Raw genomic sequence first — 25,288 nt, 5'->3', positions numbered from 1 at the left:
ATACCAAATAGTCTAATATAACTTAATTTTCCAAACTTAATTAACCTTGACCCTCGCAATACTCTGGAAGTGTTTAGAAATTAACTATTTTTAGACTTTTAACTTATTATAAAAAAATAATGATAATTTGATACCTTGTAGACTTGGTTTGAGAACTACCTAAATAAGTAACTTATTTGTTATAAATTATCATATTATTTTTTTAATTTTTTTTCATATCTTTTTATAAAAAAATTAATAAATCAAAAAATAATCAGAACTTGAACCAAAAGTTAAGAGATATTAAAATAGTATATCATTTGTATAATTTTATCTTATTTAAGTCACATAACATTTATAAATTATATCTTCTCTCTACCTAAGGGATTGTTTGGAAAGTGATAAATTAATATATTTTTTAATTTTTTACGAAAAACAATGAAATATGAGTTGGAAACTACCTAAATAAGTAACTTATTTGTTATAAGTTATCATAATTTTTTTTTACATATTTTTTTATAAAAAATATTAATAAATCAAAAAATAATCAGACCTCCAACCAAAAGTTAAGGGATATTAAATATGTTAGAACAATATATCTTTTTTATAATTTTATCTTATTTAAATCACATAACTTATTTAAATTATATTACTTCTCTGCCTAAAAGATTGTTTGAGAAGTGGTAGATTAATATACTTTTTAATTTTTTACAAAAAAAATATGAAATATGAGTTGAAATATGAAATATGAGTTGAATTTAAAATAATGTGATAAAAAAATAATGTAATTTAAATAAGATAATTATAATCTAAATAAAATAATGTGCTAAAATAATATGTAATATCTTTTCCTAAAAATTAAAAACAATCCCTTAACTTTTGGATTAAAATCCTAACTTCACAAACTGAAGCATTGGAATCAGAGTGAGGAAAGCCCGCTCAACTCTCCCTTTCGCCTATTTTGTGATCCTCTCTCGCGCTCGCAGATATGGTTGACCTTTTTCCCTCTTCGCTTCACTGCAATTCAATTCAGAAAACAAAATTGCCTAACCAACCAACCCATCACTGAAATGAATTGAAAAAACAAGATTTGGTTGGCAATAAATAAGTGTCGCGACCACCGAAAAAACAGACACATGAGACCATTTAAAGCCTTCAACCAACTCAGACCTCTCTACACTTCTCGCTTCGGACCCCTCTGTTCTCTCTCTCTCTTCTGCCCTGGCTTTTTCTTCTCTCACTCTCCTCGCTTTTCCAGTAAGCGCTCTCTCTCTCTCTCTCTCTCTCTCTGTAATCTTCATTTTAATTTCAAATGTCAATTTGTATATGTTTGTAGCTAGGGATGCGGTGTTGTTTAGACATATTACTTGGGGATTGATGTTTTTCTTGATGGAGGATGCTTTGTTTGTGTATCTGTGATTAGTTTAGAGCATCTCCAACTCTTCACTATCTTTTTTTTTCCTCCCCCCCCCCCCCCCCCCCCCATTTAATTTGATTCCAAATTTGAATAAAAAGTTTGATTCGATACAAACTTCTTTTCATCAAATTTTGATGAAAACATCATCTCCAATGTTTCATCTTTTTAAATTTTCATCAAATACGGATTTGATGAGTTTTCAATTTGATGGAAAAAAATAACTCTCCCTTTATTTGATTAACATTTGATGAAAGGATTGGAGATAATTTTTTAGCACTTTTTCATCAAATTTAAAGAAAAGGTGAAGGATTCATCAAATTCAAATTTGATGAAGTAGTGGCTAAAAGTGTGCTCCAACCATTTCATTAAATCTGTATTAAATCAAGGAATAGGCATTTTTTTTCACCAAATTGAGGATGAACTAAATGGTTCACCAAATGTTTAGAAAGAGTAAGCATGGGAGATAGTTTTCTTTCATTAAAAAAAAATGGTTAAATAGGATAAGTTGTGGAATTTTTCAAAAATGTTTGGTGAAAAAAAAGAGTGAGATTGTAGTGTTTTATGGCAGATCAAGCTTTTAACCAATTTTTATCTCAAATTTGATGAAAAAGATAGAGTAAGGATTGGGGATGCTCTTACTGTTGACCATTTTTTATATCTTTTGGGCTTTCTTTTTTCGTTCCTTTAGGCTGTGTGTTTGGATCAAGGATTTGATAAGGGATTTGTAGAGGGAAAGAAAAAAAAGGAAGGGAAAAGTGAATGATTTATGTGGTGTGTTAAGTATTATTTGAAATACTAAGGTTGTGCTAAATTTGATTTGATTTGAATTGAAATTCCCATTGTGTTACCAAGTGTTGAAACTAGGAATGAACTCTGAGGCTGCTTGTGGGTGCCTCTGCAGAATCAGATTAAATTGCAACTCATATTATGTGAAATTAGTGAGTCTTGGTGTGTGATAGGGACTTTGCTGTCTGGGGAATTCAAATTAGTTCTAAATTTACTTGTTTAGAATGTAGCCCAAATAGTGGAATTGGAATTACGGTACCGCTTCTTTGGAACATACGTGGCTTTTATCCTGATTTGTGCTTGTGTTCTGTTTTACCAAGCCCTTAAAGGTTTTCAATATGTCATTGGTGATTGTTTGATCTCAGAAATGGTGAATCGCTGTAAGATGTAGCAAAAATGTCCATTTCATGAAATCTATAAACTGATCCATTGTCCCCGTTTCTAAAACAGTCCATTTTGAACCTTTGCTACATAGATTACCTAGAAATGTAATATAGCAGCATAGAGGTACTTAGGTAGCATTTGGTAGAGTTTTCTAAATATGATTTGAGAATAAGAGTTGTATTTTAAGTTTATGAGTTTTGGAATTATGATTTAAGTGTGGAAAATTTGTTTGGTAAATGAGTTTTGAATTGAGTGAGAAATTTTTGATGTGACATATGATATTTGATACAAAAACTAATAACTCATAACCAAACACACAACTCAAAATTCTATTCAAAATTCATAAAAAATTTTAAAAAATTCTGAATTTTTTTATTTAAAATATAATAAATAACAGGTGCCAATTGTTCAAAAAAATAAAATAAAATTGCACTGTTTCAGTTAACCGGCCAGACGCCCGGGGGAACAACCGGTCGGACGTCCGGAGGGACGATTGGTTAGCCCAAATTTTCTTGCCTTGAAAAGAGTTTTCAAAAGTAGATGTGAAATTAATTTTTAAAAACTGTAACCAAACACCACGTACAAATCAAGAGGTAGAATTACATTTTCAAGACTCTTCCAAATAAAGGGTTAGTTTTCATGGGATGGCCATGCATACTAATATAAGTAGCTTGGAAAACTTAGGTAGTGAATTCAGGGAGATATAACCTAACCAAACCAAATTAAACCAAACCAAGCCTTAAGTCCCATCAAATGGGGTCGGTTATATGAATCCTTCTTCTCCACTTGACTCTATCCAAGGCCATTTTGTTAGTCAAATTAAGGAGGTTTATATTTCTATTTACTACACTAGTTCACATCAATTTAGGTCTACCCATGCCCCTAATATTTTCATTTACTGTCACTATATTACATCTCTTCACTACTGTCTCTGTTGGTTTCTATTATATATGATTAAACCATCTCAATCTATTCTCTGTCAACTTATCTTCTATAGGTACTACACCTACCCATTCTCGAATATACTTATTCCTAACTCAATATTTTCTAGTCTTGTCCCACATCCACTTTAGCATCCTCGTCTCAGTAACACTCGTCTTATTTATATATTGTTTCTTAGTAGCCTAACATTCCGACCCATACAATATCGTTGGTCTAATAGCTGTTCTATAGAACTTCTATTTTAGTCTAGTTGGTACTCGTTTATCGCATAGTACCCTAGACACACCCCGTCACTTAAGCCATCCTACCTTAATTCTATGAACCACATCCACTCCAATCTCCCCAGCCGTTGTGATAATGAAATTGTTCACTTTTAGGTAGTTCTTAGTTTTCAATCTTCACTTCTCTTCTACTTTCATTGTTATTGTTAATAAAATTACACTTCATGTACTCTGTTTTAATTCTGCTTATCATAAACCTCTAGATTCAAGTACGTTTCTTTACGTCTCCAATTTAGTGTTAACTCCTTCTCTAGTCTCATCCACTAACGCGATATCGTTTGCAGAAAGTACCTATAATGGCACATCATCCTGAATATTTCTCGTCAACTCATCCATAATTAAAGCAAAAAGATAAGGACTTAAGGTTGATCCTTAGTGTAACCCTACAGTAATTGAAAATTCATTTGTCTCTCCAGTAGACGATTTAATAGTGGTCACCGCACCTTCATACATATCCCTTATCACATTAATGTAACATTTTGTCACCCCTTTCTTCTCTAACACTCACCAGATTATATCCTGAGACACTCGATTATATGCTTTCTCAAGATCGATAAAATCATATGAATGTCTCTTTTCTTTTCTCTATACTTTTCTATTACGCCTCAAAAGATAGATCACTTCTATTGTTGACCTACCAAGCATAAACCCAAATTGATTCTTTGATACCTCTGCTATATTTCGCAATCGAAGTTCCATCACTCTCTCCCACACTTTCATTATATGACACATTAACTTGATTCCTCTATAGTTGTTGTAATTTTGGACATCTCCTTTATTCTTATAGTTTGGCACTAAAATACTCTTCCTCTACTCCTTTGGCATTTTCCTAGTCAACAAAATCTTATTAAATAACTTAGTCAACTAAACAACCCCCTTTTTATCCAAACATTTCCAAGCTTCAATAGGGATATCATCAATTCCTAAAACCTTATTGGATTTCATCTTCTTAAGTACAATCTCCACTTCAAAATTCCTAATCCTACGATAGAACCTGTAGTCCTAGTTTTTCTTATTAAGTTTTTCTTATTAACTATGTATACTGCCTACTTCCTCCCCTTTTGACCTATTTCCACGTTCTTCATTTAACAACTTTTTAAAATAGTTTTTCCACCTCTTCTTAATCTTTTCATCCTTCACTAACACCTTAGAGTCCTCATTCTTGATACACTTAACTTAACCTAATTAAAATCTCTTGTTCTCTTCTCTCTTATCTTAGCGAGTTTGTAAATCCTCTTCTTTCCCTCCTTACTATCTAGTTTAGTGTACAGGTCATCATAGGCTTTCAACTTAGTCTCTCTCACTACTTTTTTGACCTCCTTATTAGCTAATCTGTAACTCCACTTTTTAAAGCATTTTTTTTTTTTTCGTTTTTACTACCGCTTGAATTCATGGAGATATCTGATAAAATATTCTTTGATTATGTTTTGAATTTTTTTTTTTTCTTTCTTTTCAAACAGCTTTGGACCATAAGACATTCATGGAGGTGGTCAAAGCAGTTTCTAGACAGGGTTCTGTGTCTTGTGAAAGTGTTGCTATAAGGGCTGATCAGAAGAGCTATACTTATTCTCAACTGATGCAGTCTGCTTGGAGGATATCAAGGCTATTATGCAATGGTGACCAAAAAACTGTGAGTTAAATATGACATATTCCTTAACCTTTGGGTCGATGAAGCTGCATGTCCTCTTTACATGCCTGAAATGTGCGTACAAGTTTCTCATCAGATCAATGATGGCAGCAAAAATGATTTTTTTTCCCCCTCCTTGTAGGTTGATGGCACCAGAGGGAATGACCATCTTGCTGGAGCTCGAATAGGAATTGTGGCAAAACCTTCTGCTGAGTTTGTTGCTGGAATACTAGGGACTTGGTTTAGTGGAGGTGTCGCAGTTCCACTTGCTCTCAGCTACCCAGAAGCTGAGCTCTTGCACGTGATGAATGACTCGGTTTGTCTTTGGATGTTCTCTGTTTTCTTATTTCTGATCACTCTATTTGGTTGTACAAATGGATAAGATCCATCATGCATCATATATTGTCCTCTATACATCATTTATTGTTCTCTATGCATAGTTGATTTATTGTTCCCTACAATTTCGTTGTGATCCAGCTCCCTCATAGCTTGCAAACTTCACTGTAAACGGTTGTGGCCATTTTATAAACTTATGTTTCCTTGAAATCAAAATAATTTTATGTTTTTTAGGCATACAACATTATATTGTTGTGATTGCGTCTTGTTTGCTTGTCCAATATTTGTGAAGAACTCTTATGTCAATTTCTTTCTTAGGATGTCTCCATGATTTTGAGCACAGAAGAGCATTCTGAGCTTATGCAAAATGTCGCAGCTAAAAGCGCTGCTCAGTTTTCTCTTATTCCTCCTGTACATAGTAAGTCAGAAACTGGAGAAATTGATGCGGGTAAAAGTTTGGAGGGGGTTGACAATTCAAACAGTATACAAGGTGGCTGACTTTGAGGCTTTTTATCAATTTGTCTTATGGTTGTGATACATGGAGCTTTAGTGACATCATTGTTCGTACTATTTGGTTTTGTGTGCAGGAGAGGACCCTGCACTGATTATCTACACTAGTGGTACTACAGGTAAACCTAAAGGAGTTGTTCACACACACCGAGGCATCTTAGCGCAGGTACTTGTCTAAACACCATAAGCATAAAAAACCTTAGCACTTTAATATTGCATTCTTCTGCAAAAAGTTCAAATGGAAAGTAATTAGCATGTTGTTGGGTTGAGTAATACTGGCATGCTTTGGAATTCCTTGAAATTTTACCTTGGGAACAATGGCAACATTTCATGGTTTGCTAGAGAGGTGAGTATAAATGGGGCACGATGTCTAATTAAAATTTATTTCCTTCACTCTTTTTCTTACTTAATTTTCTGAGCTAAAAAACTAGAGTGCAGCATATTTGATTTATATAGTTTTCTGTTTTTGGGAATTAATGTGATTTGTCTTTAGGGATAGACACAAAGGGAGGTTATTATTGTAGGGGAGGTTTGATATGTTAAAAACAACTATGGGGTATCTTAGCATAAGAAATAAGGTGGGAAGGGTGGTTTCATGAACTCTGACTGCAGCATCAAATCAATTTTCCTCACGATGATGTGTAAGTTAGATGTGAGATTGTATTAACATTAGTATAGTAAATACATGTCACACATCAAGCTTTTGACTTCCATGTATTTAATGATTTATTTTCCTTTTATAGTGCAAGGAAAAGGAGAAACATTTTGTCTCTACCACTACTCTCATGGATATTTATGTTTTCCTGTGATCTCAACAGTGAATGTTCTTCAGAAAGCAGAAGTACTAACTTGTTTGACCAGTCATTTGTATTTACCATACTGCCTTTAATTTTAGTATCTCATGGTGCATGTTGTCAGTCAACTCTCAGTATAAATATGCAAGATGGTGTCAACACATTGGAGCTATTCACTATTGAATTCTGCAACCTGTTTTCCTTCTTAATTTGACTGTTCTTACCTAACAGTTGATTCTGGGGCTAACTGCTGCTGTATTTGTCTCAATGTCAGGCCCAAATCTTGACAGACGCTTGGAAGTATACATCTGCTGATCAATTTCTGCACTGTCTCCCATTACATCATATCCACAAATAACATTTATTTTACTATAAAACTCTTACTTTTCAACATTATACTGGTTGATTATTTGTATTCAGTTTCTTGGTCTATGTTTTGGAAAAACTTTTTTATAACAATTTCACGTTGGATTGATCCTTAACTTGCCCTCTGTACATGTTCATGGGCTTTTCAATGCTTTACTTGCCCCTCTCTATGCGGGTTCCACGGTAATCCATTCTATTTCATGTTCATAGTTGTTTCACAAAGTTGGCTTTCAATTTAGGTTGCTTGTTTATGTTAAAACAATCCTGCCTTTTATTTGAAGTTCTGTTCTGTTGCAGCACTTTTGATTCTTATGGATCGGTTTTATTTGTTGAAGGTTGAGTTCATTCCAAAATTTAGTGTGAGGGCAATCTGGCAGAGATGGCGCGAATCATATCCGAAAGATGGGACTAAGGTGGATGATGCTATAACTGTGTTTACAGGAGTAAGTCGAGTATTTTATGGCATGAATTAGAATACTATGTTGTGTGGTTCAGTGATTGTCATTTATATTTGCCAATTTTCTCACTACCTATGGCCCAGTTTGGGGACTTTGTTTATTTGGTTTTTTCTCATTAGGGAACACTTGGGACAAAGTAATATTTTATTTAAAAAATGTGAAGCATTTATGGCCCGCAATGCTTTTTGTAATATGTAGGTTCCAACTATGTATACTCGATTGATACAAGGTTATGAAGCAATGGATCCAGAATTACAAGAGGCTTCTGCCTCAGCTGCGAGCAAGTTGCGTCTCATGGTAATCAGCTTGCAACACCTTCTTTCTTGGGAAATTTTGATTACAAAATTTAAATAGGAATTAAGGATTAATATTAAGTGGTTTTTTTTTCCCTTTTAAATATTATTTTTTTAATATAAAATTGTAACTCTTTTATTGTGCAATACTGTTCCGTACAATCTTGTTCTCTTGTTCGCCTATACGGCTATACCTGAACAGAATGGTGAATGCTGAAACAGTTGCCTAATTGTTTTTTCCCCTAATTCCAGATGTGTGGCTCCTCTGCACTCCCTTATCCTGTCATGCAACAGTGGGAAACCATAACTAAACATCGCCTATTAGAACGATATGGTATGACTGAGGTGTGTATTAGCTGTCTACATGAAGTCCTTTTCGCAGGCTCTAGGCTTCAAGGGGAAGGGCATTTAAAATTTTATTTATTTGGGGATATTCTGGCTTTGTTTTTTTAATTATTGATATTTGTAGTTTGTGATGGCAATTTCTAATCCCTTGAGAGGCATAAGGAAAGGAGGCACTGTTGGCAAACCATTTCCAGGTGTGCAGGTTAGTGAGATTCATAATAATAGAATTCGACATTAGAAACAGCTTCACTATAGATCATCAGCACCATCTGAAGGAGACTGATGATTGTAAATTCTAGTGGATGGTTCTTCAAACTTATTTTTTTGAAGAATTTTTTAAACTGAAATGATATTTATGCTGTGTTTGGTTGGAGGATTTGGAAAGGGAAAGAGAAAAAGTATGTGAAATTATATGAAATGTAAGTATATTTTATTCACATTTTACCTACCTTTTCCCTTCCCTTTCCATATCCCTCTCAAATCTCCCAACCAAACACAGCATTAGAGGGAGCCCATTGCATCTAGAGTGCCATGGTGGAAGATTTTTATTTATTTATTACAGTAACATTTCTGGGTTTATCATAGGCTAAGATACTTGCAGAAGAAGGGAGTGGTGATGATACAACAGGGGTGGGTGAGCTTTGTATTAAAAGCCCGTCATTGTTTAAGGAATATTGGAAACTTCCTGAGGTACTTGTATTATTTTTTGCTATATTCCTCTTTCGTATTTACCTTGGGGTTTGATTTCTAGCTCATCAGTATACCTTCCTCCCCTTGTGTATTTTATTTTGTAGTTGCATATTTCTGTGTTTGGAAACTTTATACATTACAATTTTCCTTTTTTCTGTATGGATCATATTTACCTTTTCATTCTCCAATGTCACTCCACGTGTGCTACAAGAGGAACAGATATCATGTGTTCTTGAGGATTGTATTGCTTCATTTTCTCCTGGATAGAGGCTGTAGCATATTTATTCTCACATAGTGCATCCTATCAAGTTTCCATCCTGAATATGCACCTTGAAGCATGATTACTACCAAAGTGCGATGACCTGAATTTACTGCTCTTCATCTTCATCTTTGTCTTTTTCTTCTCCTCTTAGCTTCTTTGATGCTAATGTGACTTCATTGAACCATATAATTTAAGCTAAACGTGCATTAAATATTACAAACAATAAAATTATTTCAGTTTCTATTTCTCATTCTGGAATATACAATCATCTGTAGGTAACTAAGGAATCCTTCGTTGATGGTGGATTTTTCAAGACTGGAGATGCTGTTAAAGTGGATGAAGATGGATACTACATCATTTTGGGACGTAAGCATGCTTAGATTTCCATGTGCATGTTTGTAGCTAGTGATGTATTTATTTATTTAAATACGTACTTGGCAAGCTTGTAGTTTATGGGTGCTCCATATACGTGCTGCCATGTGATGTACTCCTGAGTCAGTGCTACCAAGTGACGACACAAATATTTGCAGCCCATGAACTTTTGGCATGGAATCATGGAGATATGCTCGGCCTCGTGGAATAAGGGGTTGTTGTATTTTTGAAATTTTGAAGCCCTTAGATATTAAATTAGCACCGCCAATCGATAAATACTTTGCTCTGAATCTGTGAAGTTAGAACTTTTTCATGATCAATTTCAGTACCACTTCTAATTGCCTCTTGAACTGTTAAATATGGGGCAAAAACTAGTGAATAGTGATCATCTATGAGAGTGTTGTCAATCCCTGCTAAATGGTTTTTTTTTTGTGTGTGTGTGTGTGCGCGTGTGGTGAATCTTTCACAATTTCTTTTACAAATAGTACATGCTTAAAAAGGTGTAAAAGATACAGTTGATGAAAGGTAATTTCAGTGATGTCTGTTTTGGTATGCTTAACATTGTCGTCATTCATTTGGTGCTTCTTGTGTAAACTGTATTTCCTTATCTGAGCACGACCTGATTGTAGTTTTTTTTTTTTTTTTTTTTTTGAGGTCTAGTTTAATGCTAGTAGTGAATAGGTCTATACCATTAGAATAGCATGGCACAAAGATTTTAATGTTTCAACTCTCTCTCTCTCTCTCTCTCTCTCTCTCTCTCTCTAAGCTGATTGTAGTGATTTTAATTTGCAAATGTTATTTTCAGGTACTAGTGCTGATATTATGAAGGTTGGTGGATACAAGTTATCAGCATTAGAAATTGAAGCAGTTCTTCTAGAGGTAATGCTTGTCTTCCTTTTCTCAGCTGTTCTACTTGAAGCAATGTCATGATGTAAACGACCTTTGTTTTACTTTTAATAAACACATTATGTTTGCTCCTCAAAGGGATCCTTTTAAAAAGGGAACAAAGTATTTGAATTTTAAATATCACAATAGCATTTAAACAATCTCCTTTTCTGCAGCATTCAGCCGTCTCAGAGTGTTGTGTGTTCGGCTTACCAGACAAAGACTATGGGGAGGCTGTGTGCGCAATAATTGTACCAGAGGTAGAGATGAAGAAAAAACAAGCGGGAGAGTTGAAACCTGCTCTAAGCTTGGAAGAACTTTGCACCTGGGCTAAAGAGAGACTTGCACCATATAAGGTATCTCACGGTACCCATCTCCCTGCTTCTTCCTTTCCCTTAGCTTAAATTTGGGAATGAGCATTTTTGGTCAGCTGTTTTTTATCATTGGTCGACAAAGAGAACTATTAGACACGAAATCATGCTTTCACACTCCAAGGCATACTGGTAGAAGAATTTCTGAAAGTAAAACCCCATTGAAGTCATCTGAAAATTCAATTTTAGACACTGATGTTGCTTTTGTATTCATTTAGGCTTGATAGAATGTCTTGGTGCTCTAGGCTTAATTTACATCATGTTCAAGCTCTTGGACTATTATGCCCTTTGGTTTCAAAACAGCTCCATCTTCTTTGTTCCAAAAAGCCATGGTCAAAATCTTTGAATCCATTCTTCCTTCAACGTTGGTTTATATTGTTGATATTTTTTTGTTTTCTTCAAACCATGATTGTGTCATATTTCCCTTTTACAAAAATTCCACTCTCTTGTGCACACCTATGAAATCATGCTCTCTAAGGAAAAGATAAAAAATGTTGAATCTGATATTGATATTTTAGGTATGCACATTTCAAAGTGTCAATACAGTCTTCAGCGTTTCTGAACAGTGCCCTTGTCTATAAGAATTTGCCAAATGTCAGGCTCGTTACTATGCTTATTTTTGGTGAAGAGGGTGAAAGGGAGAGAAAAATCTTGCTTCTGTATTTGGGCATCATATTGAATGTTGTTACTTTCAAAATTTCTTGTATGGGCTGTCTTTAAGCATTTGCATTTGACTTTGACTTGAACTATATTTTCAAATTGCTTCAAGACACTGGAGCATTGACTCTAATCAATGAATAATCTTGTTATATCACTATTCTTTCCAGCTACCAACTCGATTGTTCCTGTGGGAGACACTTCCTCGTAATGCTATGGGAAAGGTGAATTACTTCTGCTATTTGGTTTTTCAAAAGACACTTTTATTCCCATTTCCTGTTTCGGTGCTATGTGAAAATTATCTCATCAGGGTAAATTTTATTTCTAATTCCAGGTGAATAAAAAAGAATTGAAGAAAAAACTATCTGCTGAAGGACAATAAAATTCTTTCGGTTGCAAATTGCTAGTGAAGGATATACAAAAGTCTTAGAGCTGAGAAATAAATCTGTACAACAGCTGTTTTTTTTTGTTTTCGTTACTTCTTCCTTTGCGGGTGCCATGATGGCTCGTTCGGTATCTGCAGGAACATGCTGAGAAGCCCTAGAATTGTCTTTACCAAATTAAGCCAGAGATCCTACTTACCATTTTGAAGGTGTGTTTCTGGTATGCAATAAATAGTCATTGTATCAATAAATAGTCGTTTCTGGTAAAAATCTTTTTTTTATTGAATAATTAATTTTAAAATGTGTACATCGACTGTTGTTAGATAAAAGATAGTAGTTGTTGATTTCAGTAGATGAGCCCATTTCATTTTATTTTCATGATTATGGTGTTATCTATAGGGAACATGTTGTAATATATGATGTCTTTTGAGGTTGTGTTTTGTTTTTGAATTTGAGGAGGGATTTTTATCAACGGTTTTTAATTTATACAAATGTCTCTAATTGGACCACATATAAACTGAATTAGAAACTTAAAGACTAATGAAATTGATAGGTTAGGAAGGAAATAGAAAAAAAATTATGATAGTAGAGGAATAAAAGTGAAATTAAGTGAATTATTTTCAAAATTGTTTTCAAGATTTTCGTCCAACCTAATTTTCTAGGAGATGCAAAAATTATTTTTGAACTTTTGAAAAATTAAAACTTGAAAATGAAAACACAATCAAACATTCCAATTTTGTGCATTGCTTTGTCAAATAGTCGCACCCTTCAGCTTGTCTTTAGATCTTAGATTGAAGCCTTATTTGAAAATTGATTTCTTTGGTAGTTTTTGAATTTTTTTTAGGTGAAAAAAAATTTAATGTGCTTATAAATTATTTATTAGTTGTTTCAAAATCGTGAATTACGGAGATGTTTAATTTTTTGAAGTAACTTTTCAACTTCTTAGTTTTTTATATATTTTTATTTTAACTTTTTTTATTATTGTAACTAAAAAGTCAAGTTAGCAAACTGGACTTTAGGAATTTGTGGGCCCAAAAAAAATATGAATAAGTATCATATATTTTGTATATTTTTTTAGAGTAATAATATATAAAAAGTCAAGTTAGCAAACTGGGCTTTAGGAATTTGTGGGCCCAAAAAAATATGAATAAGTATTATATATTTTGTATATTTTTTTAGAGTAATAATATATAAATAAAAATTACATATTAAAAAATGAAAGACGCTTCTCTCTAATTGGGTATCTTAATTGGAGTGTGTTGTTAAGCTTCTATGGGCTCACTATGAAGCTTACATCGATAATTCGAATTATTCAATATGTAAGATTCGTCGAGTTCTTCATTCTCGTAAAAAATCATGTTGATTAGATATTGATAAACATTTGATCAGATCACATTTATATAAATAAATTATTAGATGTTGATTAGATATTTATGTAAATGTGATCTGATCAAATAGTTATCAAGATCCGATTAATGTGATTTGTTGTAGGAATAAAGTACTCGACAAATTCTATACATTGAATGATTTAAATTATCGATATGAGTTTTGTAATGAATGCACGAAAGTCTAACAATATCTTCTAATTCAATTTAGACCGGAGAAAAGTCTTTCTCCAAAAAATTTATGTAATAGGTTGTTGTCTTGTCTATTTTTAAAAAATAAAATAAAAGTAATAAAAATCTTCAAAAAATTCTAATTTTAAAAACAATAATTATTGTCGCATCACAAATGATAATGTATAAAAGTTTGGGCAAAAAAAAAATTGACCGGCCATTTTTGTTCCCCAAGTAATAAGGAGACAAATGTTAGCATTGCATAGCATGAGAGAGAGAGAATGGAAGATGAAGATCATCGTCCGCAGCAAGCTCAGAAATGGCTTGAAGACATGTCAAACGGTTTATGTCACGAGATCGAAGCCCTAACTCTCGAAGGCATACAGATCGAACATGCCGAGAAAGGTCTCGTCCGCTGTAAATTCATCATACCAAAACACCTCTCAGTAATCATCAATCTCTCTCTCTCTCTCTCTCTCTCTCTCCAAATTCACCATAATTTGATAATTCAACAAACTCTGTAGTCTAATTCGATGCTCTGTTTTGACGATCATCAATATTTGCAGGATAGAGATGGAAATTGGCACGTCGGAGCGATAGCAGTGTTGATTGACGACGTCGGGGCTGCCGCCATATGCTCCGCGGTTGGACACATCCAAGTTTCAGTCAATTTATCCATTTCTTACCATTCAACGGCTAAAATTCAGGTTCCTTTTCCCACTTTTTTTTTCATATTCTTTTTCTCTACTGTTTCTTTCAAAAAAAAAAAAAAATTAAAAAAAAAAAATACTTGCTATATTTTATTATCTAATAGGTCCGGCGAAAATTAATGACATTTTTATCAAATATTATTAAAAAAACGTCATTAATTATTAATTTTTAACAATAGTTTGAAAATTCATTACAAAAAAAGTTATTAATTGTAAATTTTAGCTACCATTTATAAAAATCGTGACAAAAAAAAATCGACTTGATGATAATTAGTTTCAACTATTAAGATATATTAACAGTTTACCTGAAAAAAATAATTCAAAAAATTCAAAATTTTGCTTAAAAATAAAAATAGTATGGGTCTGAATTCAAATGCTTGGTCAAAGGCTGTGTAAGATTGAGTTTAGAATTTTTTCTTCTTCATAACAGAGTGAGTTTAGATTTGGTTAAGAAAAATGCCTAAGACCCCCAATGTGGGTCACTGGAGGTCGTACGTGTAGACCCGTGATTGGTCCAAATTTTTTTTTTTTTCTTTCAACGAATTGCAGCGCGCCACGTCATTGGGGGTCTGAAGCAGCGCTGTTTAAGAAAAAAATAATAACAGAGTGAGTTTAGATTAACAGTTTACCTGAAAAAAATAATTCAAAAAATTCAAAATTTTGCTTAAAAATAAAAATAGTATGGGTCTGAATTCAAATGCTTGGTCAAAGGCTGTGTAAGATTGAGTTTAGAATTTTTTCTTCTTCATAACAGAGTGAGTTTAGATTTGGTTAAGAAAAATGCCTAAGACCCCCAATGTGGGTCACTGGAGGTCGTACGTGTAGACCCGTGATTGGTCCAAAATTTTTTTTTTTTTCTTTCAACGAATTGCAGCGCGCCACGTCATTGGGGGTCTGAAGCAGCGCTGTTTGGTTAAAACTAAAATGGTTGTCTTGCAAATTTATAAGGTGCCCTAGTTAGATTTTTATTAGTTAAAATAATAAAATTTACTATTTTTGTGTTGGCTTTTAAAAGATAAGAAAACAAATGATACAATATAAGGATACTGGATCATTGCTCTACTATCACTAAATAATCTCTCATCGTTAGCTAGAGAACATAGTGTGTAAAATTATGCAAAAATATAGCATCCATCTAAAATACATTGAAATTCACCCTTGTTGACATTTTTCTCATTTGTTTTTTTGGGTTAGATTTTTTTTTTTTTATAACCTTAATGACAATCCATTGTGGTAATGTTTAAGTAAGGGTAAATTATATCAACATCCTTTATTTGAAGAAAATACATTAAGTTCTGTGATTTGATGTAATTACGGTACATATATTTTTTTTAATAAGGTTAAAAAGATTATAGTTGGCTTATTTTTCCTACGAAGGTAAATATCATAAATGTAAATGTGCCAGTAAAGATTGAAAAATCCTTACAGTCAATTATCAAGCGATTGCGTTGGCGGTTCTTTTACCTCAACGAAGAGGACTCCAAAATTGCCAAGTGTAGAGAAAATAAAAATTAAAAGCAAAAAAAGGGAGACGGAAAAAGATGATTGAGTGAACAATCAAACTAACTATTAATTTATTTCTACTCCTATACTTCGAAAAGGAAGTGCATAAAATAAAGTGCAGAGAACTTACCTCTACTTCTATGCTTCGAAAAGGAAATGCATAAAATAAAGCGCAGAGAACTTATCTCTACTTCTATGCTTAAAAAATGAAGTGCAGGAAATATAAATGACAAGAAAAATAGAAATCAATTGTCATTGATTTGAATTTTTGGACCTTTTACAATATAGCCATGAATGACTATTTATAGGCAAACATTTGTAGGAAAAAACTACCTAAAACTACCCACTCTTCCACCTCATCTATTTCATATTTCATGATCTTCCATAACTTCCTTCAACCTTCACTTCATGTTATCCACTTTGTTCTCTATCATCTTTTCACACTTCATAACTTCTCATAATTTCCAAATGAATAGGAGGGTGCCACATGTCTTGCAATTATATAAATAATAAATAATAAAATTACAGATTTATGGTGTCAATATTACCTCCCGTGGCCATTAAAAAAGATGTTTACTTGAATTTTTGAAGGGTCGAACCAAGTACATGACTAATCTAAGCAACAAAGTGCTTCGAATAATATAAACAAAGTGTTTCGAATGATATAATAGCACCAAATGTTCACAAAATATATGTTGATTTTTTTGGTTTTCGAGGGTTAATACTGTAAATTTAAGCGTGTCAGCAAGGATCAATCAGTCCTTGTAGAATTTTAATTGCCAACAAATTATCAGACGATTGTGTTGAAATTCTTTCAGTCTCAATGAAGATGACTTTTATTGGTCGCTTATTTTAGGAGAAACTGATAAGAAATAACAAGTACAGAATAATTCAAAAACTGAATTTCATTAAATAAATAAGAACTTACAATGAAATGACCCAGTCTTGAAAAATTTTGCAGTAGCAACTACTTGAAACTACTCTTAGGAAATAAAGTGCAGTACATGAATTGAAATGCTAAAAATGTAAAGAACTGGAAATTTAAAACTGAAAAGAAATATGAAGTAAATAAACTGGTTTCTGGATCTGAGTCTGGGTTTGGTACTTCTACCTCTCCTTCCACACATTCTTCCATACGCTCATTTTCTCATCTTGTTCTATGTCTAGCCATTTTTAATAGTCCCATTGGGTGTGCCCAAAATTGTTGGCTTATTTTTTCTACGAAGAAAAATATCATAAATGCAAGCGTGCCAGCAAGGATTGAAAAATCCTTACAGATTAAATTCAAGCTAATTCTCAAGCGATTGTGTTAACGGTTCTTTTGCCTCAATGAAGAGGACTTCAAAATTGTCAAGTATAGAGAAAATAAAAATTAACAGAAGAAAGAGGGAGACGGAGAAAGATGATTGAGTGAACAATCACGGTAACAATTACTTACCTCTACTCCTATGCTTGGAAAATGAAGTGCATAAAATACTTTAAAAATGAAGTGCTGAAAATAAATGCTTCGAATAGGAAGTGCGTAAAATAAAATACAAGAAATATAAATGACAAGAAAAATAGAAATCAATTGTCTTTGATTGTTCACTTAATCGTCTTTCTCCGTCTCCCTTTTTCTTCTGTTAATTTTTCTTTTCTCTACACTTGACAATTTTGAAATCCTCTTCATTGAGGCAAAAGAACCATCAACACAATCGCTTGATAATTGGCTTGAATTTAATCTGTAAGGATTTCTCAATCCTTGCTGGCACGTTTGCATTTATGATATTTTCCTTCGTAGGAAAAATAAGCCAACAATTTTTGGCACGCCCAGTGGGACTATTAAAAATGGCTAGATGTAGAACAAGAGAAGAAAATGAGCGCTTGGAAGAACGTGTGGAAGGAGAGGCAGAAGTACTTAACCTAGAGGATAATGTAATATCACATCCCATGGATGCACCTATCCCATTAGATCCTCCACAAATGGTCGAACAGACTAGCACTTTAGAATATATAACGCATGTCAAACATATTGGATAGGGCCATGAAACTGGACCCTTGATTGTCCCTTCTACCCAACCAATGAATCCATGGGGAAGTATAGTAGATGCCATGGGGCAACAACTAATGTATACAATGGAAAGATGGGTAATATCTCTCATCAATCAACTGTCATAAGACAGGCTGAAGAAAACATGAATTCCCTTCAGCATAGATTGACTCGAGATAAACAACCTATGCAGAATAATAGACAAACTAATGGTCAGACTAGTAATCAAAATCATGAGAGGTCATCACCTGTGCCTCAGTCATGGTATGAAGCACCGTCAAGACCATCTTTCATTATTCATTGATAAATGGGACTGTTTTTTTATTTTTATTTTTATTTTAGCCATTAATGGCTTATGAAAATCCTCCATTGACATGTTATTTCCATGGCTTGACTTTCTAAGAATGGATTTTTCAACCCCCCGAGCCTTATACGGAACATCATTTTTAATCATATTTAGCTCAACAACATGCTTTTTAGCCATGTTATTTTCATAAGTTGGCTCTTTAAAAATGAATTTTTTAACCCCTCAGGCCATTGATGACATCAGCTATTTCCTTTTGTCATTTTCAACATTTAAAGAATTCTGAAAAAATTCACCAATTCCAGTCATTAAAGTCTCGATTAAAGACTTAGTAGTGAGAGTTGACAACTTATCATTTAGTTGGTGAACTTCCATATCAAGTTTATGAATTTCTCTAATTAAATCGTGTCTTTTTTCTTCCACCAAATAATATTGTAATAGATAAAAGTTTGTTTCATCAAGAAAATGAATCTCTTCTTGAAGATCCAAAATTTTTTGTTTACGTCAAAACATTTGATCTAGGCTATTTGAAATGGATGAATCCAATTCATTTTTCATTTCTTACACTTGACGTCCTACTGGCCGTGCCAAAAATTGTTGGCTTATTTTTCCTACGAAGGAAAATATTATAAATGAAAGTGTGCCAGCAAGAATTAAAAAATTCTTACAAATTAAATTCAAGCCAATTATTAAGTGATTGTATTGACGGTTCTTTTGCCTCAATGAAGAGGACTTCAAAATTGTTAAGTGTAAAGAAAACAAAAATTAACAAAAGAAAGAGGGAGACGGAGAAAGATGATTGAATGAACAATTAGGGTGATCTAGAATTCAAATCAAAGACAATTGATTTATATTTTTCTTGTCATTTATATTTCCTGCATTTTATTTTACACACTTCTTTTTTGAAGCATTTATTTTCAGCACTTCCTTTTCAATACATAGAAGTAGAGGTAAGTAATTGTTATTTTTATTTTTCATACGAAGGAAAATATCATAAATGCGAGCGTGCCAGTAAGGATTGAAAAATCTTTACAGATTAAATTCAAGCCAATTATCGAGCGATTGCATTGATGGTTCTTTTGCCTCAACGAAGAGAACTTTAAAATTGCCAAATGTAGAGAAAAGAAAAATTAAAAGAAGAATGAGAGAGATAGAGAAAAATGATTAAGTGAACAATCAAAGTAACCATTAATTACTTCTACTCCTATGTTTTGCAAAAGGAAGTACATAAAATAAAGTGCATGCAATATAAATTTATGTTAAACTATTCCTAAGATAAAGAAAATGACAAGAAAAATAAAAATCAATCGTCTTTGATTTGAGTTGGTCCTTTTACAATGTAGCCATGAATGACTATTTATAGACAAACATTTGTAGAAAAAAACTACCTAAAACTATCCACTCTTCCACCTGCTCCATTTCATCTTCCATTAATTACTTCTACTCCTATGCTTTGAAAAGGAAGTGCATACAATAAAGTGCATGCAATATAAATTTATGTTAAACTAAAGGAAAATGACAAGAAAAATAAAAATCAATCGTCTTTGATTTGAGTTGGTCCTTTTACAATATAGCCATGAATGGTTATTTATAGACAAACATTTGTAGGAAAAAACTACCTAAAATTACCCACTCTTCCACCTCCTCAATTTCATCTTCCACGATCTTCCAATACTTCCTTCAACCTCCACTTTATGCTCCATGTTCTCCACTTTGTTCTCTATCATCGTTCCACATTTCATAACTTCTCATAACCTCCAAATGAGTAGGAGGGTGCCACATGTCCTACAATTATATAAATAATAAATAATAAATAATAAAATTACAAATTTACTGTGCCAACATTACCTCCTGCGGCCATTAAAAATTATGTTTACTTAGATTTTTGAAGGGTTGAACCAAGGAAATGACTAATCTAAGCAACAAAGTGCTTCGAACGATATAATTGCACTAATGTTCGCAATTTTGTCGGTTGAATGCAAGAGCCATTGTTTGACTACAACCGAAGCACATATACTGTCATTATTTTGTGCCTTTTGTGCCTTTAAAAAAAAAAAAGAAAAAAAGAAAAAAAAAATTGGCCATCAATTTGAAAAGATAAGCCATTCCTAACTACTTATTTAAATGCATGGGTTTTTCCTAGTCAAGTTCAACATTTCCAATGGCTAAGTTGTTCTTTAGTGCATCAAACTCATCAAAACAATGCTTCAAGATGATTGTTTTATTAGCCATTTCGTCAAAATTAAATTTTGATGTGAACCACGAATCCAAAAAGGATTTTGAACACCAAGAACTATAGTACAAGATGGCTTTAAAAATTTAAACAACTTGACATTTTGAATAATTTCAAAAAATTCAGATTCATGAATATTAAATTGTTCATCATTCTTAGCCATGTTTGGCTTGAGAGCATATTCTTTAGCCAAATTACTTTCATCATTCATTGACAAATGGGGTTGTTTTTCTATTTTATCCATTAATAGATTATGAAAATTTTCCATGTGAGTTTCATCATTTCTTGGTCTAAGGGATTGTTTCATTTTAGCCATTAATGGCTTAAGAAAACCCTCCATATGAGTTTCATCACTTTTTGACTTAATGGGTTGTTCCATTTTAGTCATTAATAGCTTATGAAAATCCTTCATAGACATCTTATGTCCATGGTTTAACTCTCTAAGAATGAGTTTTTCAACCCCCTGAGTCTTAAATGGAACATTATTTTTGACCATGCTTGGCTTAACAACATACTTTTTAGCTATGTTATTTTCATAAATTGGCTCTTTAAAAATGAGTTTTTTGACCCTCTGAGCCATTGATGAAATCAACTATTTGCTTTTGCTATTTTCAACCATGGAAAAATTCTAAAAAAATTCACCAATTCTGGCCATTAAAACCTCAGTTAAAGACTTGGTAATGAGAGTTGACAACTCATCATTCGATTGGCGAATTTTCATACCAAGTTAATGAATTTCTCCAATTAAATGGCATATTTTTTCTTCCACCAAATAATATTGTAAGGGATGAAAGTTTATTTTATCAAGAAAATGGATCTCTTCTTGAAAATTCAAAAATTTTTCTTTACGCCAAAAGATTTCATCTAAGTTATTTGGAATCGACAAATCTAATTTATTTTTCATTTCTTACACTTGATGTCCCATTGTGCGTGCCAAAAATTGTTGGCTTATTTTTCCTACGAATGAAAATATTATAAATGCGAGCATGTCAGTAAGGATTGAAAAATCCTTACAGATTAAATTCAAGCAAATTATTAAGCGATTGTGTTGAGTGTTCTTTTGCCTCAACAAAGAGGACTTCAAAATTGCCTAGTGTAGGGAAAAGAAAAATTAAAAGAAGAAGGAGAGAGACAGAGATAAATGATTGAGTGAATAATCAGGGTGATTGAGTGAATAATCAAAGTAACCATTAATTACTTCTACTCCTATACTTTGAAAAGGAAGTGCATAAAATAGAGTGCATGCAATATAAATCTATGTTAAACTACTCCTAAGATAAGAAAAATGACAAGAAAAATCTAAATCAATTGTCTTTGATTTGAGTTGGTCCTTTTACAATGTAGCCATGAATGGCTATTTGTAGGCAAACATTTGTAGCTAAAACTACCCACTCTTCCACCTTCTCCATTTCATCTTCCATGATCTTCCAATACTTCCTTCAACCTCCACTTCATGCTCCATGTTCTCCACTTTGTTCTCTATCATCTTTCTACATTTCATAACTTCTCATAATCTCCAAATAAGTAGGAGGGTGTCACATGTCCTACAATTATATAAATAATAAATAATAAAATTATAGATTTTTATGGTGTCAACACTAATATAGATAATGTGAAGACACAAATATAAACAAAATAAAATATATATTTCGGTGTAAAAGAGATGACAGCATTATTTTTTAAATCTATATAACTAATGAATTATTGATAAAAATGGAGTTAAGTGTTATGTGCATTAAAATCGTTAAGTGAACTCAAACTTGTAAAATTTATTGTATTTTTTTTCTATCAAACCTCAAGCGAAGTTAGTGTAATTTACCTTTTAAATAATAATGTAGGTTTGGTTTGGGGACACCACCTAAAAAGCCAAAAAGGAAAAAACATCATATAAGTTGTCATATCACTCTCTCTATTTTTCAGCACAGTTTTTTATTTATTTATAAAAAGTCAAAAAGATTAAAAAAAAAAAAGAAAGAAAGGAAGAAAACAAACAAACCCAAATGACCAATGAACACAAAATCAACAACCGAATCAGTGACAAAAATTAATGGTAGTCATTGTATATATATCATATGAGGCCCATCATTAAGGAGGCTTTTTTACTCGCATTGTTCAACCAATATTTTTTGTGATTAGTTTTATAATTGGTTTTACATATGAAAAATTATTGCTAATTTAGTAGGCTAATGCTTTGAATCTTGGATTAGCAATCAGTCAATTTCATGCATAGTGCTCTAATGATATGTTACTATGTTGTGTAAAATGCAGGAAGAAGTAGAGATAGAGGGAAAGGTTATAGGGCATAAGGAGAAGCTTTCATTGGTTGTGGTTGCTATCAAGAACAAAAACAGTGGAAATATTATTGCTTTTGGTAAGCAATGGATGACTTCAGTTGGTATTGTTGAAACTAGTACTACTCGTCATCACTCTAGCAAGCTCTAGTATGACACTCTTTGCTTCCTTCTCAAAGAAGAAGAAGAAGAAGAAGAAGAAGAAGAAGAAGATTGAAAGGAAATGAGAAATTAATCTTTGATTCATTTTGCAATTATACTAGGTTTGAGCTATAATGACACTATTTAAATAATTGCTTTGCTATACATGGAAAAATAGTGAATTGTAATAAGCAAAATCATTAGGCCATTGAACAATTAAGGTTCTATGTCTCATACCAAAAAAAGAAGATCAATACAAAAGTAACTTTATAATGTAAGTCTCTACTTAGTAGTTAAGAATGCCCATCCTAGTTTTGTGTTAAGCCAATATGTTTAAGGCTGCTTTTAACCATTTTTAGTTGGTTTTTTTTTGTTAGGGAAAAACCGTGATTCCCCACAAGTAAATCAATCAATGGGAATAAAAACTAATGCGAAAAAATTAAATCAAAAGTAACACAAGAATTTTTACGTGGTTCCCTCAATGTGAGGTACGTCCACGGGATCGAAATCCGATTCCACTATCAACCAAATAATTCCAAACGATTACAAACGAGACACTAATGGTCTCACAAAATCACCCTTAGGTGAATTCCAAATAATCACAAATAAACAAAGAGGAAAGACCTCACCAAATAGAAGAACCAAAATCTTCTGAACCAGAGTTGAAGAAGACCCAAAATAACGAACCAAATCAACTTCCACACAAAGAAAACCAAAGCTTGAACAAATCAAGCACTCTTGATTTGTCTTTCCCAATTGTCAAATTCCCAGGCACTATTACCGAGGCAATATGTTTCAGGTAGCAGCCGCCGTTCACTTTTGTGTGTTAAAAACCAAATAATATATATATTGAATATATATATTATTAAATCTTGGGTTTTGGAATCAAACCCTAATTGTATCTAAATTGAATTAGATCTCCACAAATATAATATATAAAAATATATTATACCTAAACCAAGTCAAATTGAAACTCTTTAACAAACCAATTGGGTCCCACACTCCAATAAGGAGGTATATCCCAACAATTCTCCCCCTACCGACTTAGGTGGAGATATCAACCATACCCGCCAAAGTTCGACACTTTAAATGTTTGTCCCTCGACAAAGTCTTTGTCAGCATATCTGAAATATTATCATCTGTGTGAACCTTTTCGAGTTGTAACAATTTCGAATCTAACACATCACGAATCCAATGGTATCTCACATCAATGTGTTTCGATCTCGAATGAAAAGTTGAATTTTTACTCAAGTGAATAGCACTTTGACTATCACAATAAAGCACATACTTTTCTTGCTTCAAACCCAATTCTTGCAAAAATTTCTTTAACCATAACTCTTCTTTGCAAGCTTCTGTAATAGCAATAAATTCAGCTTCGGTAGTTGAGAGAGCAACACATTTTTGTAGTTTAGATTGCCATGCCACAGCTCCCCCTGCAAAAGTTATCAAATACCCCGAAGTAGATTTCCTAGAATCAACATCACCAGCCATGTCAGAATCTGTGAACCCATCAAGCATCGGCTTACCATCCCCAAAACACAAACACACCTTCGAAGTCCCTCGAAGATACCTTAGAATCCATTTTACCGCTGCCCAATGTTCTTTACCCGGATTAGAGAGAAAACGACTCACCACACCAACTGCGTGAGCAATATCTGGCCTTGTACAAACCATGGCGTACATCAAAGAACCAACTGCTGAAGCATAAGGAACTTTCTGCATCTCTTCCTTGTCTTTCTCACTTGTAGGACATTGATTCGAACTAAGCTTGAAGTGACCCGCAAGTGGACAACCAACCGGCTTTGCTTTATCCATGTTGAACCTCTCAAGAATTTTCTCAATGTAGCTTTCTTGAGATAACCAAATCAGCCCCTTTTTGCGATCACGAACAATTTTCATACCAAGAATTTGCTTTGCCGGTCCCAAATCTTTCATAGCAAAAGACTTGCTTAACTCCAATTTCAACCTGTTTATCATGGTAGAATCTTGACCCACAATTAACATGTCATCAACATAAAGCAAAAGAATAATAAATTTACCATCTGGAAAATTTTTCACAAACACACAATGGTCCGAAGTGGTTTTAGTAAAACCATTATTCATCATGAAAGAGTCAAATTTTTTGTACCATTGCCGCGGGGCTTGCTTGAGACCATACAAACTTTTCTTCAATTTGCAAACAAATTTCTCTTTCCCTTTTTCCACAAAGCCTTCCGGTTGCTCCATGTAAATTTCTTCTTCAAGATCACCATGTAGAAATGCGGTCTTCACATCAAGTTGCTCAACTTCAAGGTTCATACTTGCAGCCATGCCAAGTACAACCCGAATAGAAGACATCTTTACAACTGGCGAAAAAATTTCATCAAAATCAATACCTTTCTTT

At 33.1% G+C, this 25,288-nt stretch overlaps 2 protein-coding genes and 1 long non-coding RNA gene across 4 annotated transcripts; 2 read left to right on the top strand and 1 right to left on the bottom strand.

The window, feature by feature from the left end:
- Positions 1–841: 841 nt before the first annotated feature.
- AAE13 (AMP-dependent synthetase and ligase family protein) lies at positions 842–12,487 on the top strand. 2 transcript variants are annotated; one of them, XM_082909111.1, is made up of 17 exons: positions 842–1,236; positions 5,250–5,419; positions 5,559–5,732; positions 6,071–6,242; positions 6,340–6,428; positions 7,331–7,402; positions 7,555–7,605; positions 7,758–7,865; positions 8,079–8,177; positions 8,426–8,518; positions 8,643–8,720; positions 9,104–9,208; positions 9,746–9,836; positions 10,648–10,721; positions 10,904–11,083; positions 11,926–11,979; positions 12,090–12,487. In XM_082909111.1, the coding sequence occupies exons 1-17, from the start codon at positions 1,116–1,118 to the stop codon at positions 12,135–12,137; spliced, it is 1,779 nt and encodes a 592-aa protein (XP_082765237.1). In that variant the 5' UTR covers positions 842–1,115; the 3' UTR covers positions 12,138–12,487. The 2 variants fall into 2 exon arrangements, with proteins under 2 accessions (XP_082765237.1, XP_082765236.1); XM_082909110.1 differs by having other exon boundaries at positions 861–1,236; positions 6,328–6,428.
- LOC114291251 (uncharacterized) lies at positions 12,207–23,183 on the top strand. The gene is made up of 4 exons (XM_028235299.2): positions 12,207–12,347; positions 13,930–14,140; positions 14,261–14,401; positions 22,742–23,183. Exons 2-4 carry the CDS (start codon positions 13,976–13,978, stop codon positions 22,913–22,915), a joined length of 480 nt encoding a protein of 159 aa, XP_028091100.2. The 5' UTR covers positions 12,207–12,347; positions 13,930–13,975; the 3' UTR covers positions 22,916–23,183.
- On the bottom strand, positions 21,760–22,354 carry LOC145813556 (uncharacterized). Its single transcript, XR_014356702.1, has 2 exons — positions 22,293–22,354; positions 21,760–22,017 (listed from the first exon to the last, which is right to left on the bottom strand). It is a non-coding gene; the product is annotated as an uncharacterized LOC145813556 (long non-coding RNA).
- Positions 23,184–25,288: the final 2,105 nt, after the last annotated feature.

The sequence above is a fragment of the Camellia sinensis genome, chromosome 15 (genome assembly GCF_055761805.1).
Source record: "Camellia sinensis isolate YWXY chromosome 15, ASM5576180v1, whole genome shotgun sequence".
Lineage (NCBI taxonomy): Eukaryota > Viridiplantae > Streptophyta > Magnoliopsida > Ericales > Theaceae > Camellia > Camellia sinensis.
The sequence above is the reverse complement of the archived record's forward strand: the minus strand, read 5'-3'. Positions and strand labels throughout refer to the sequence as shown.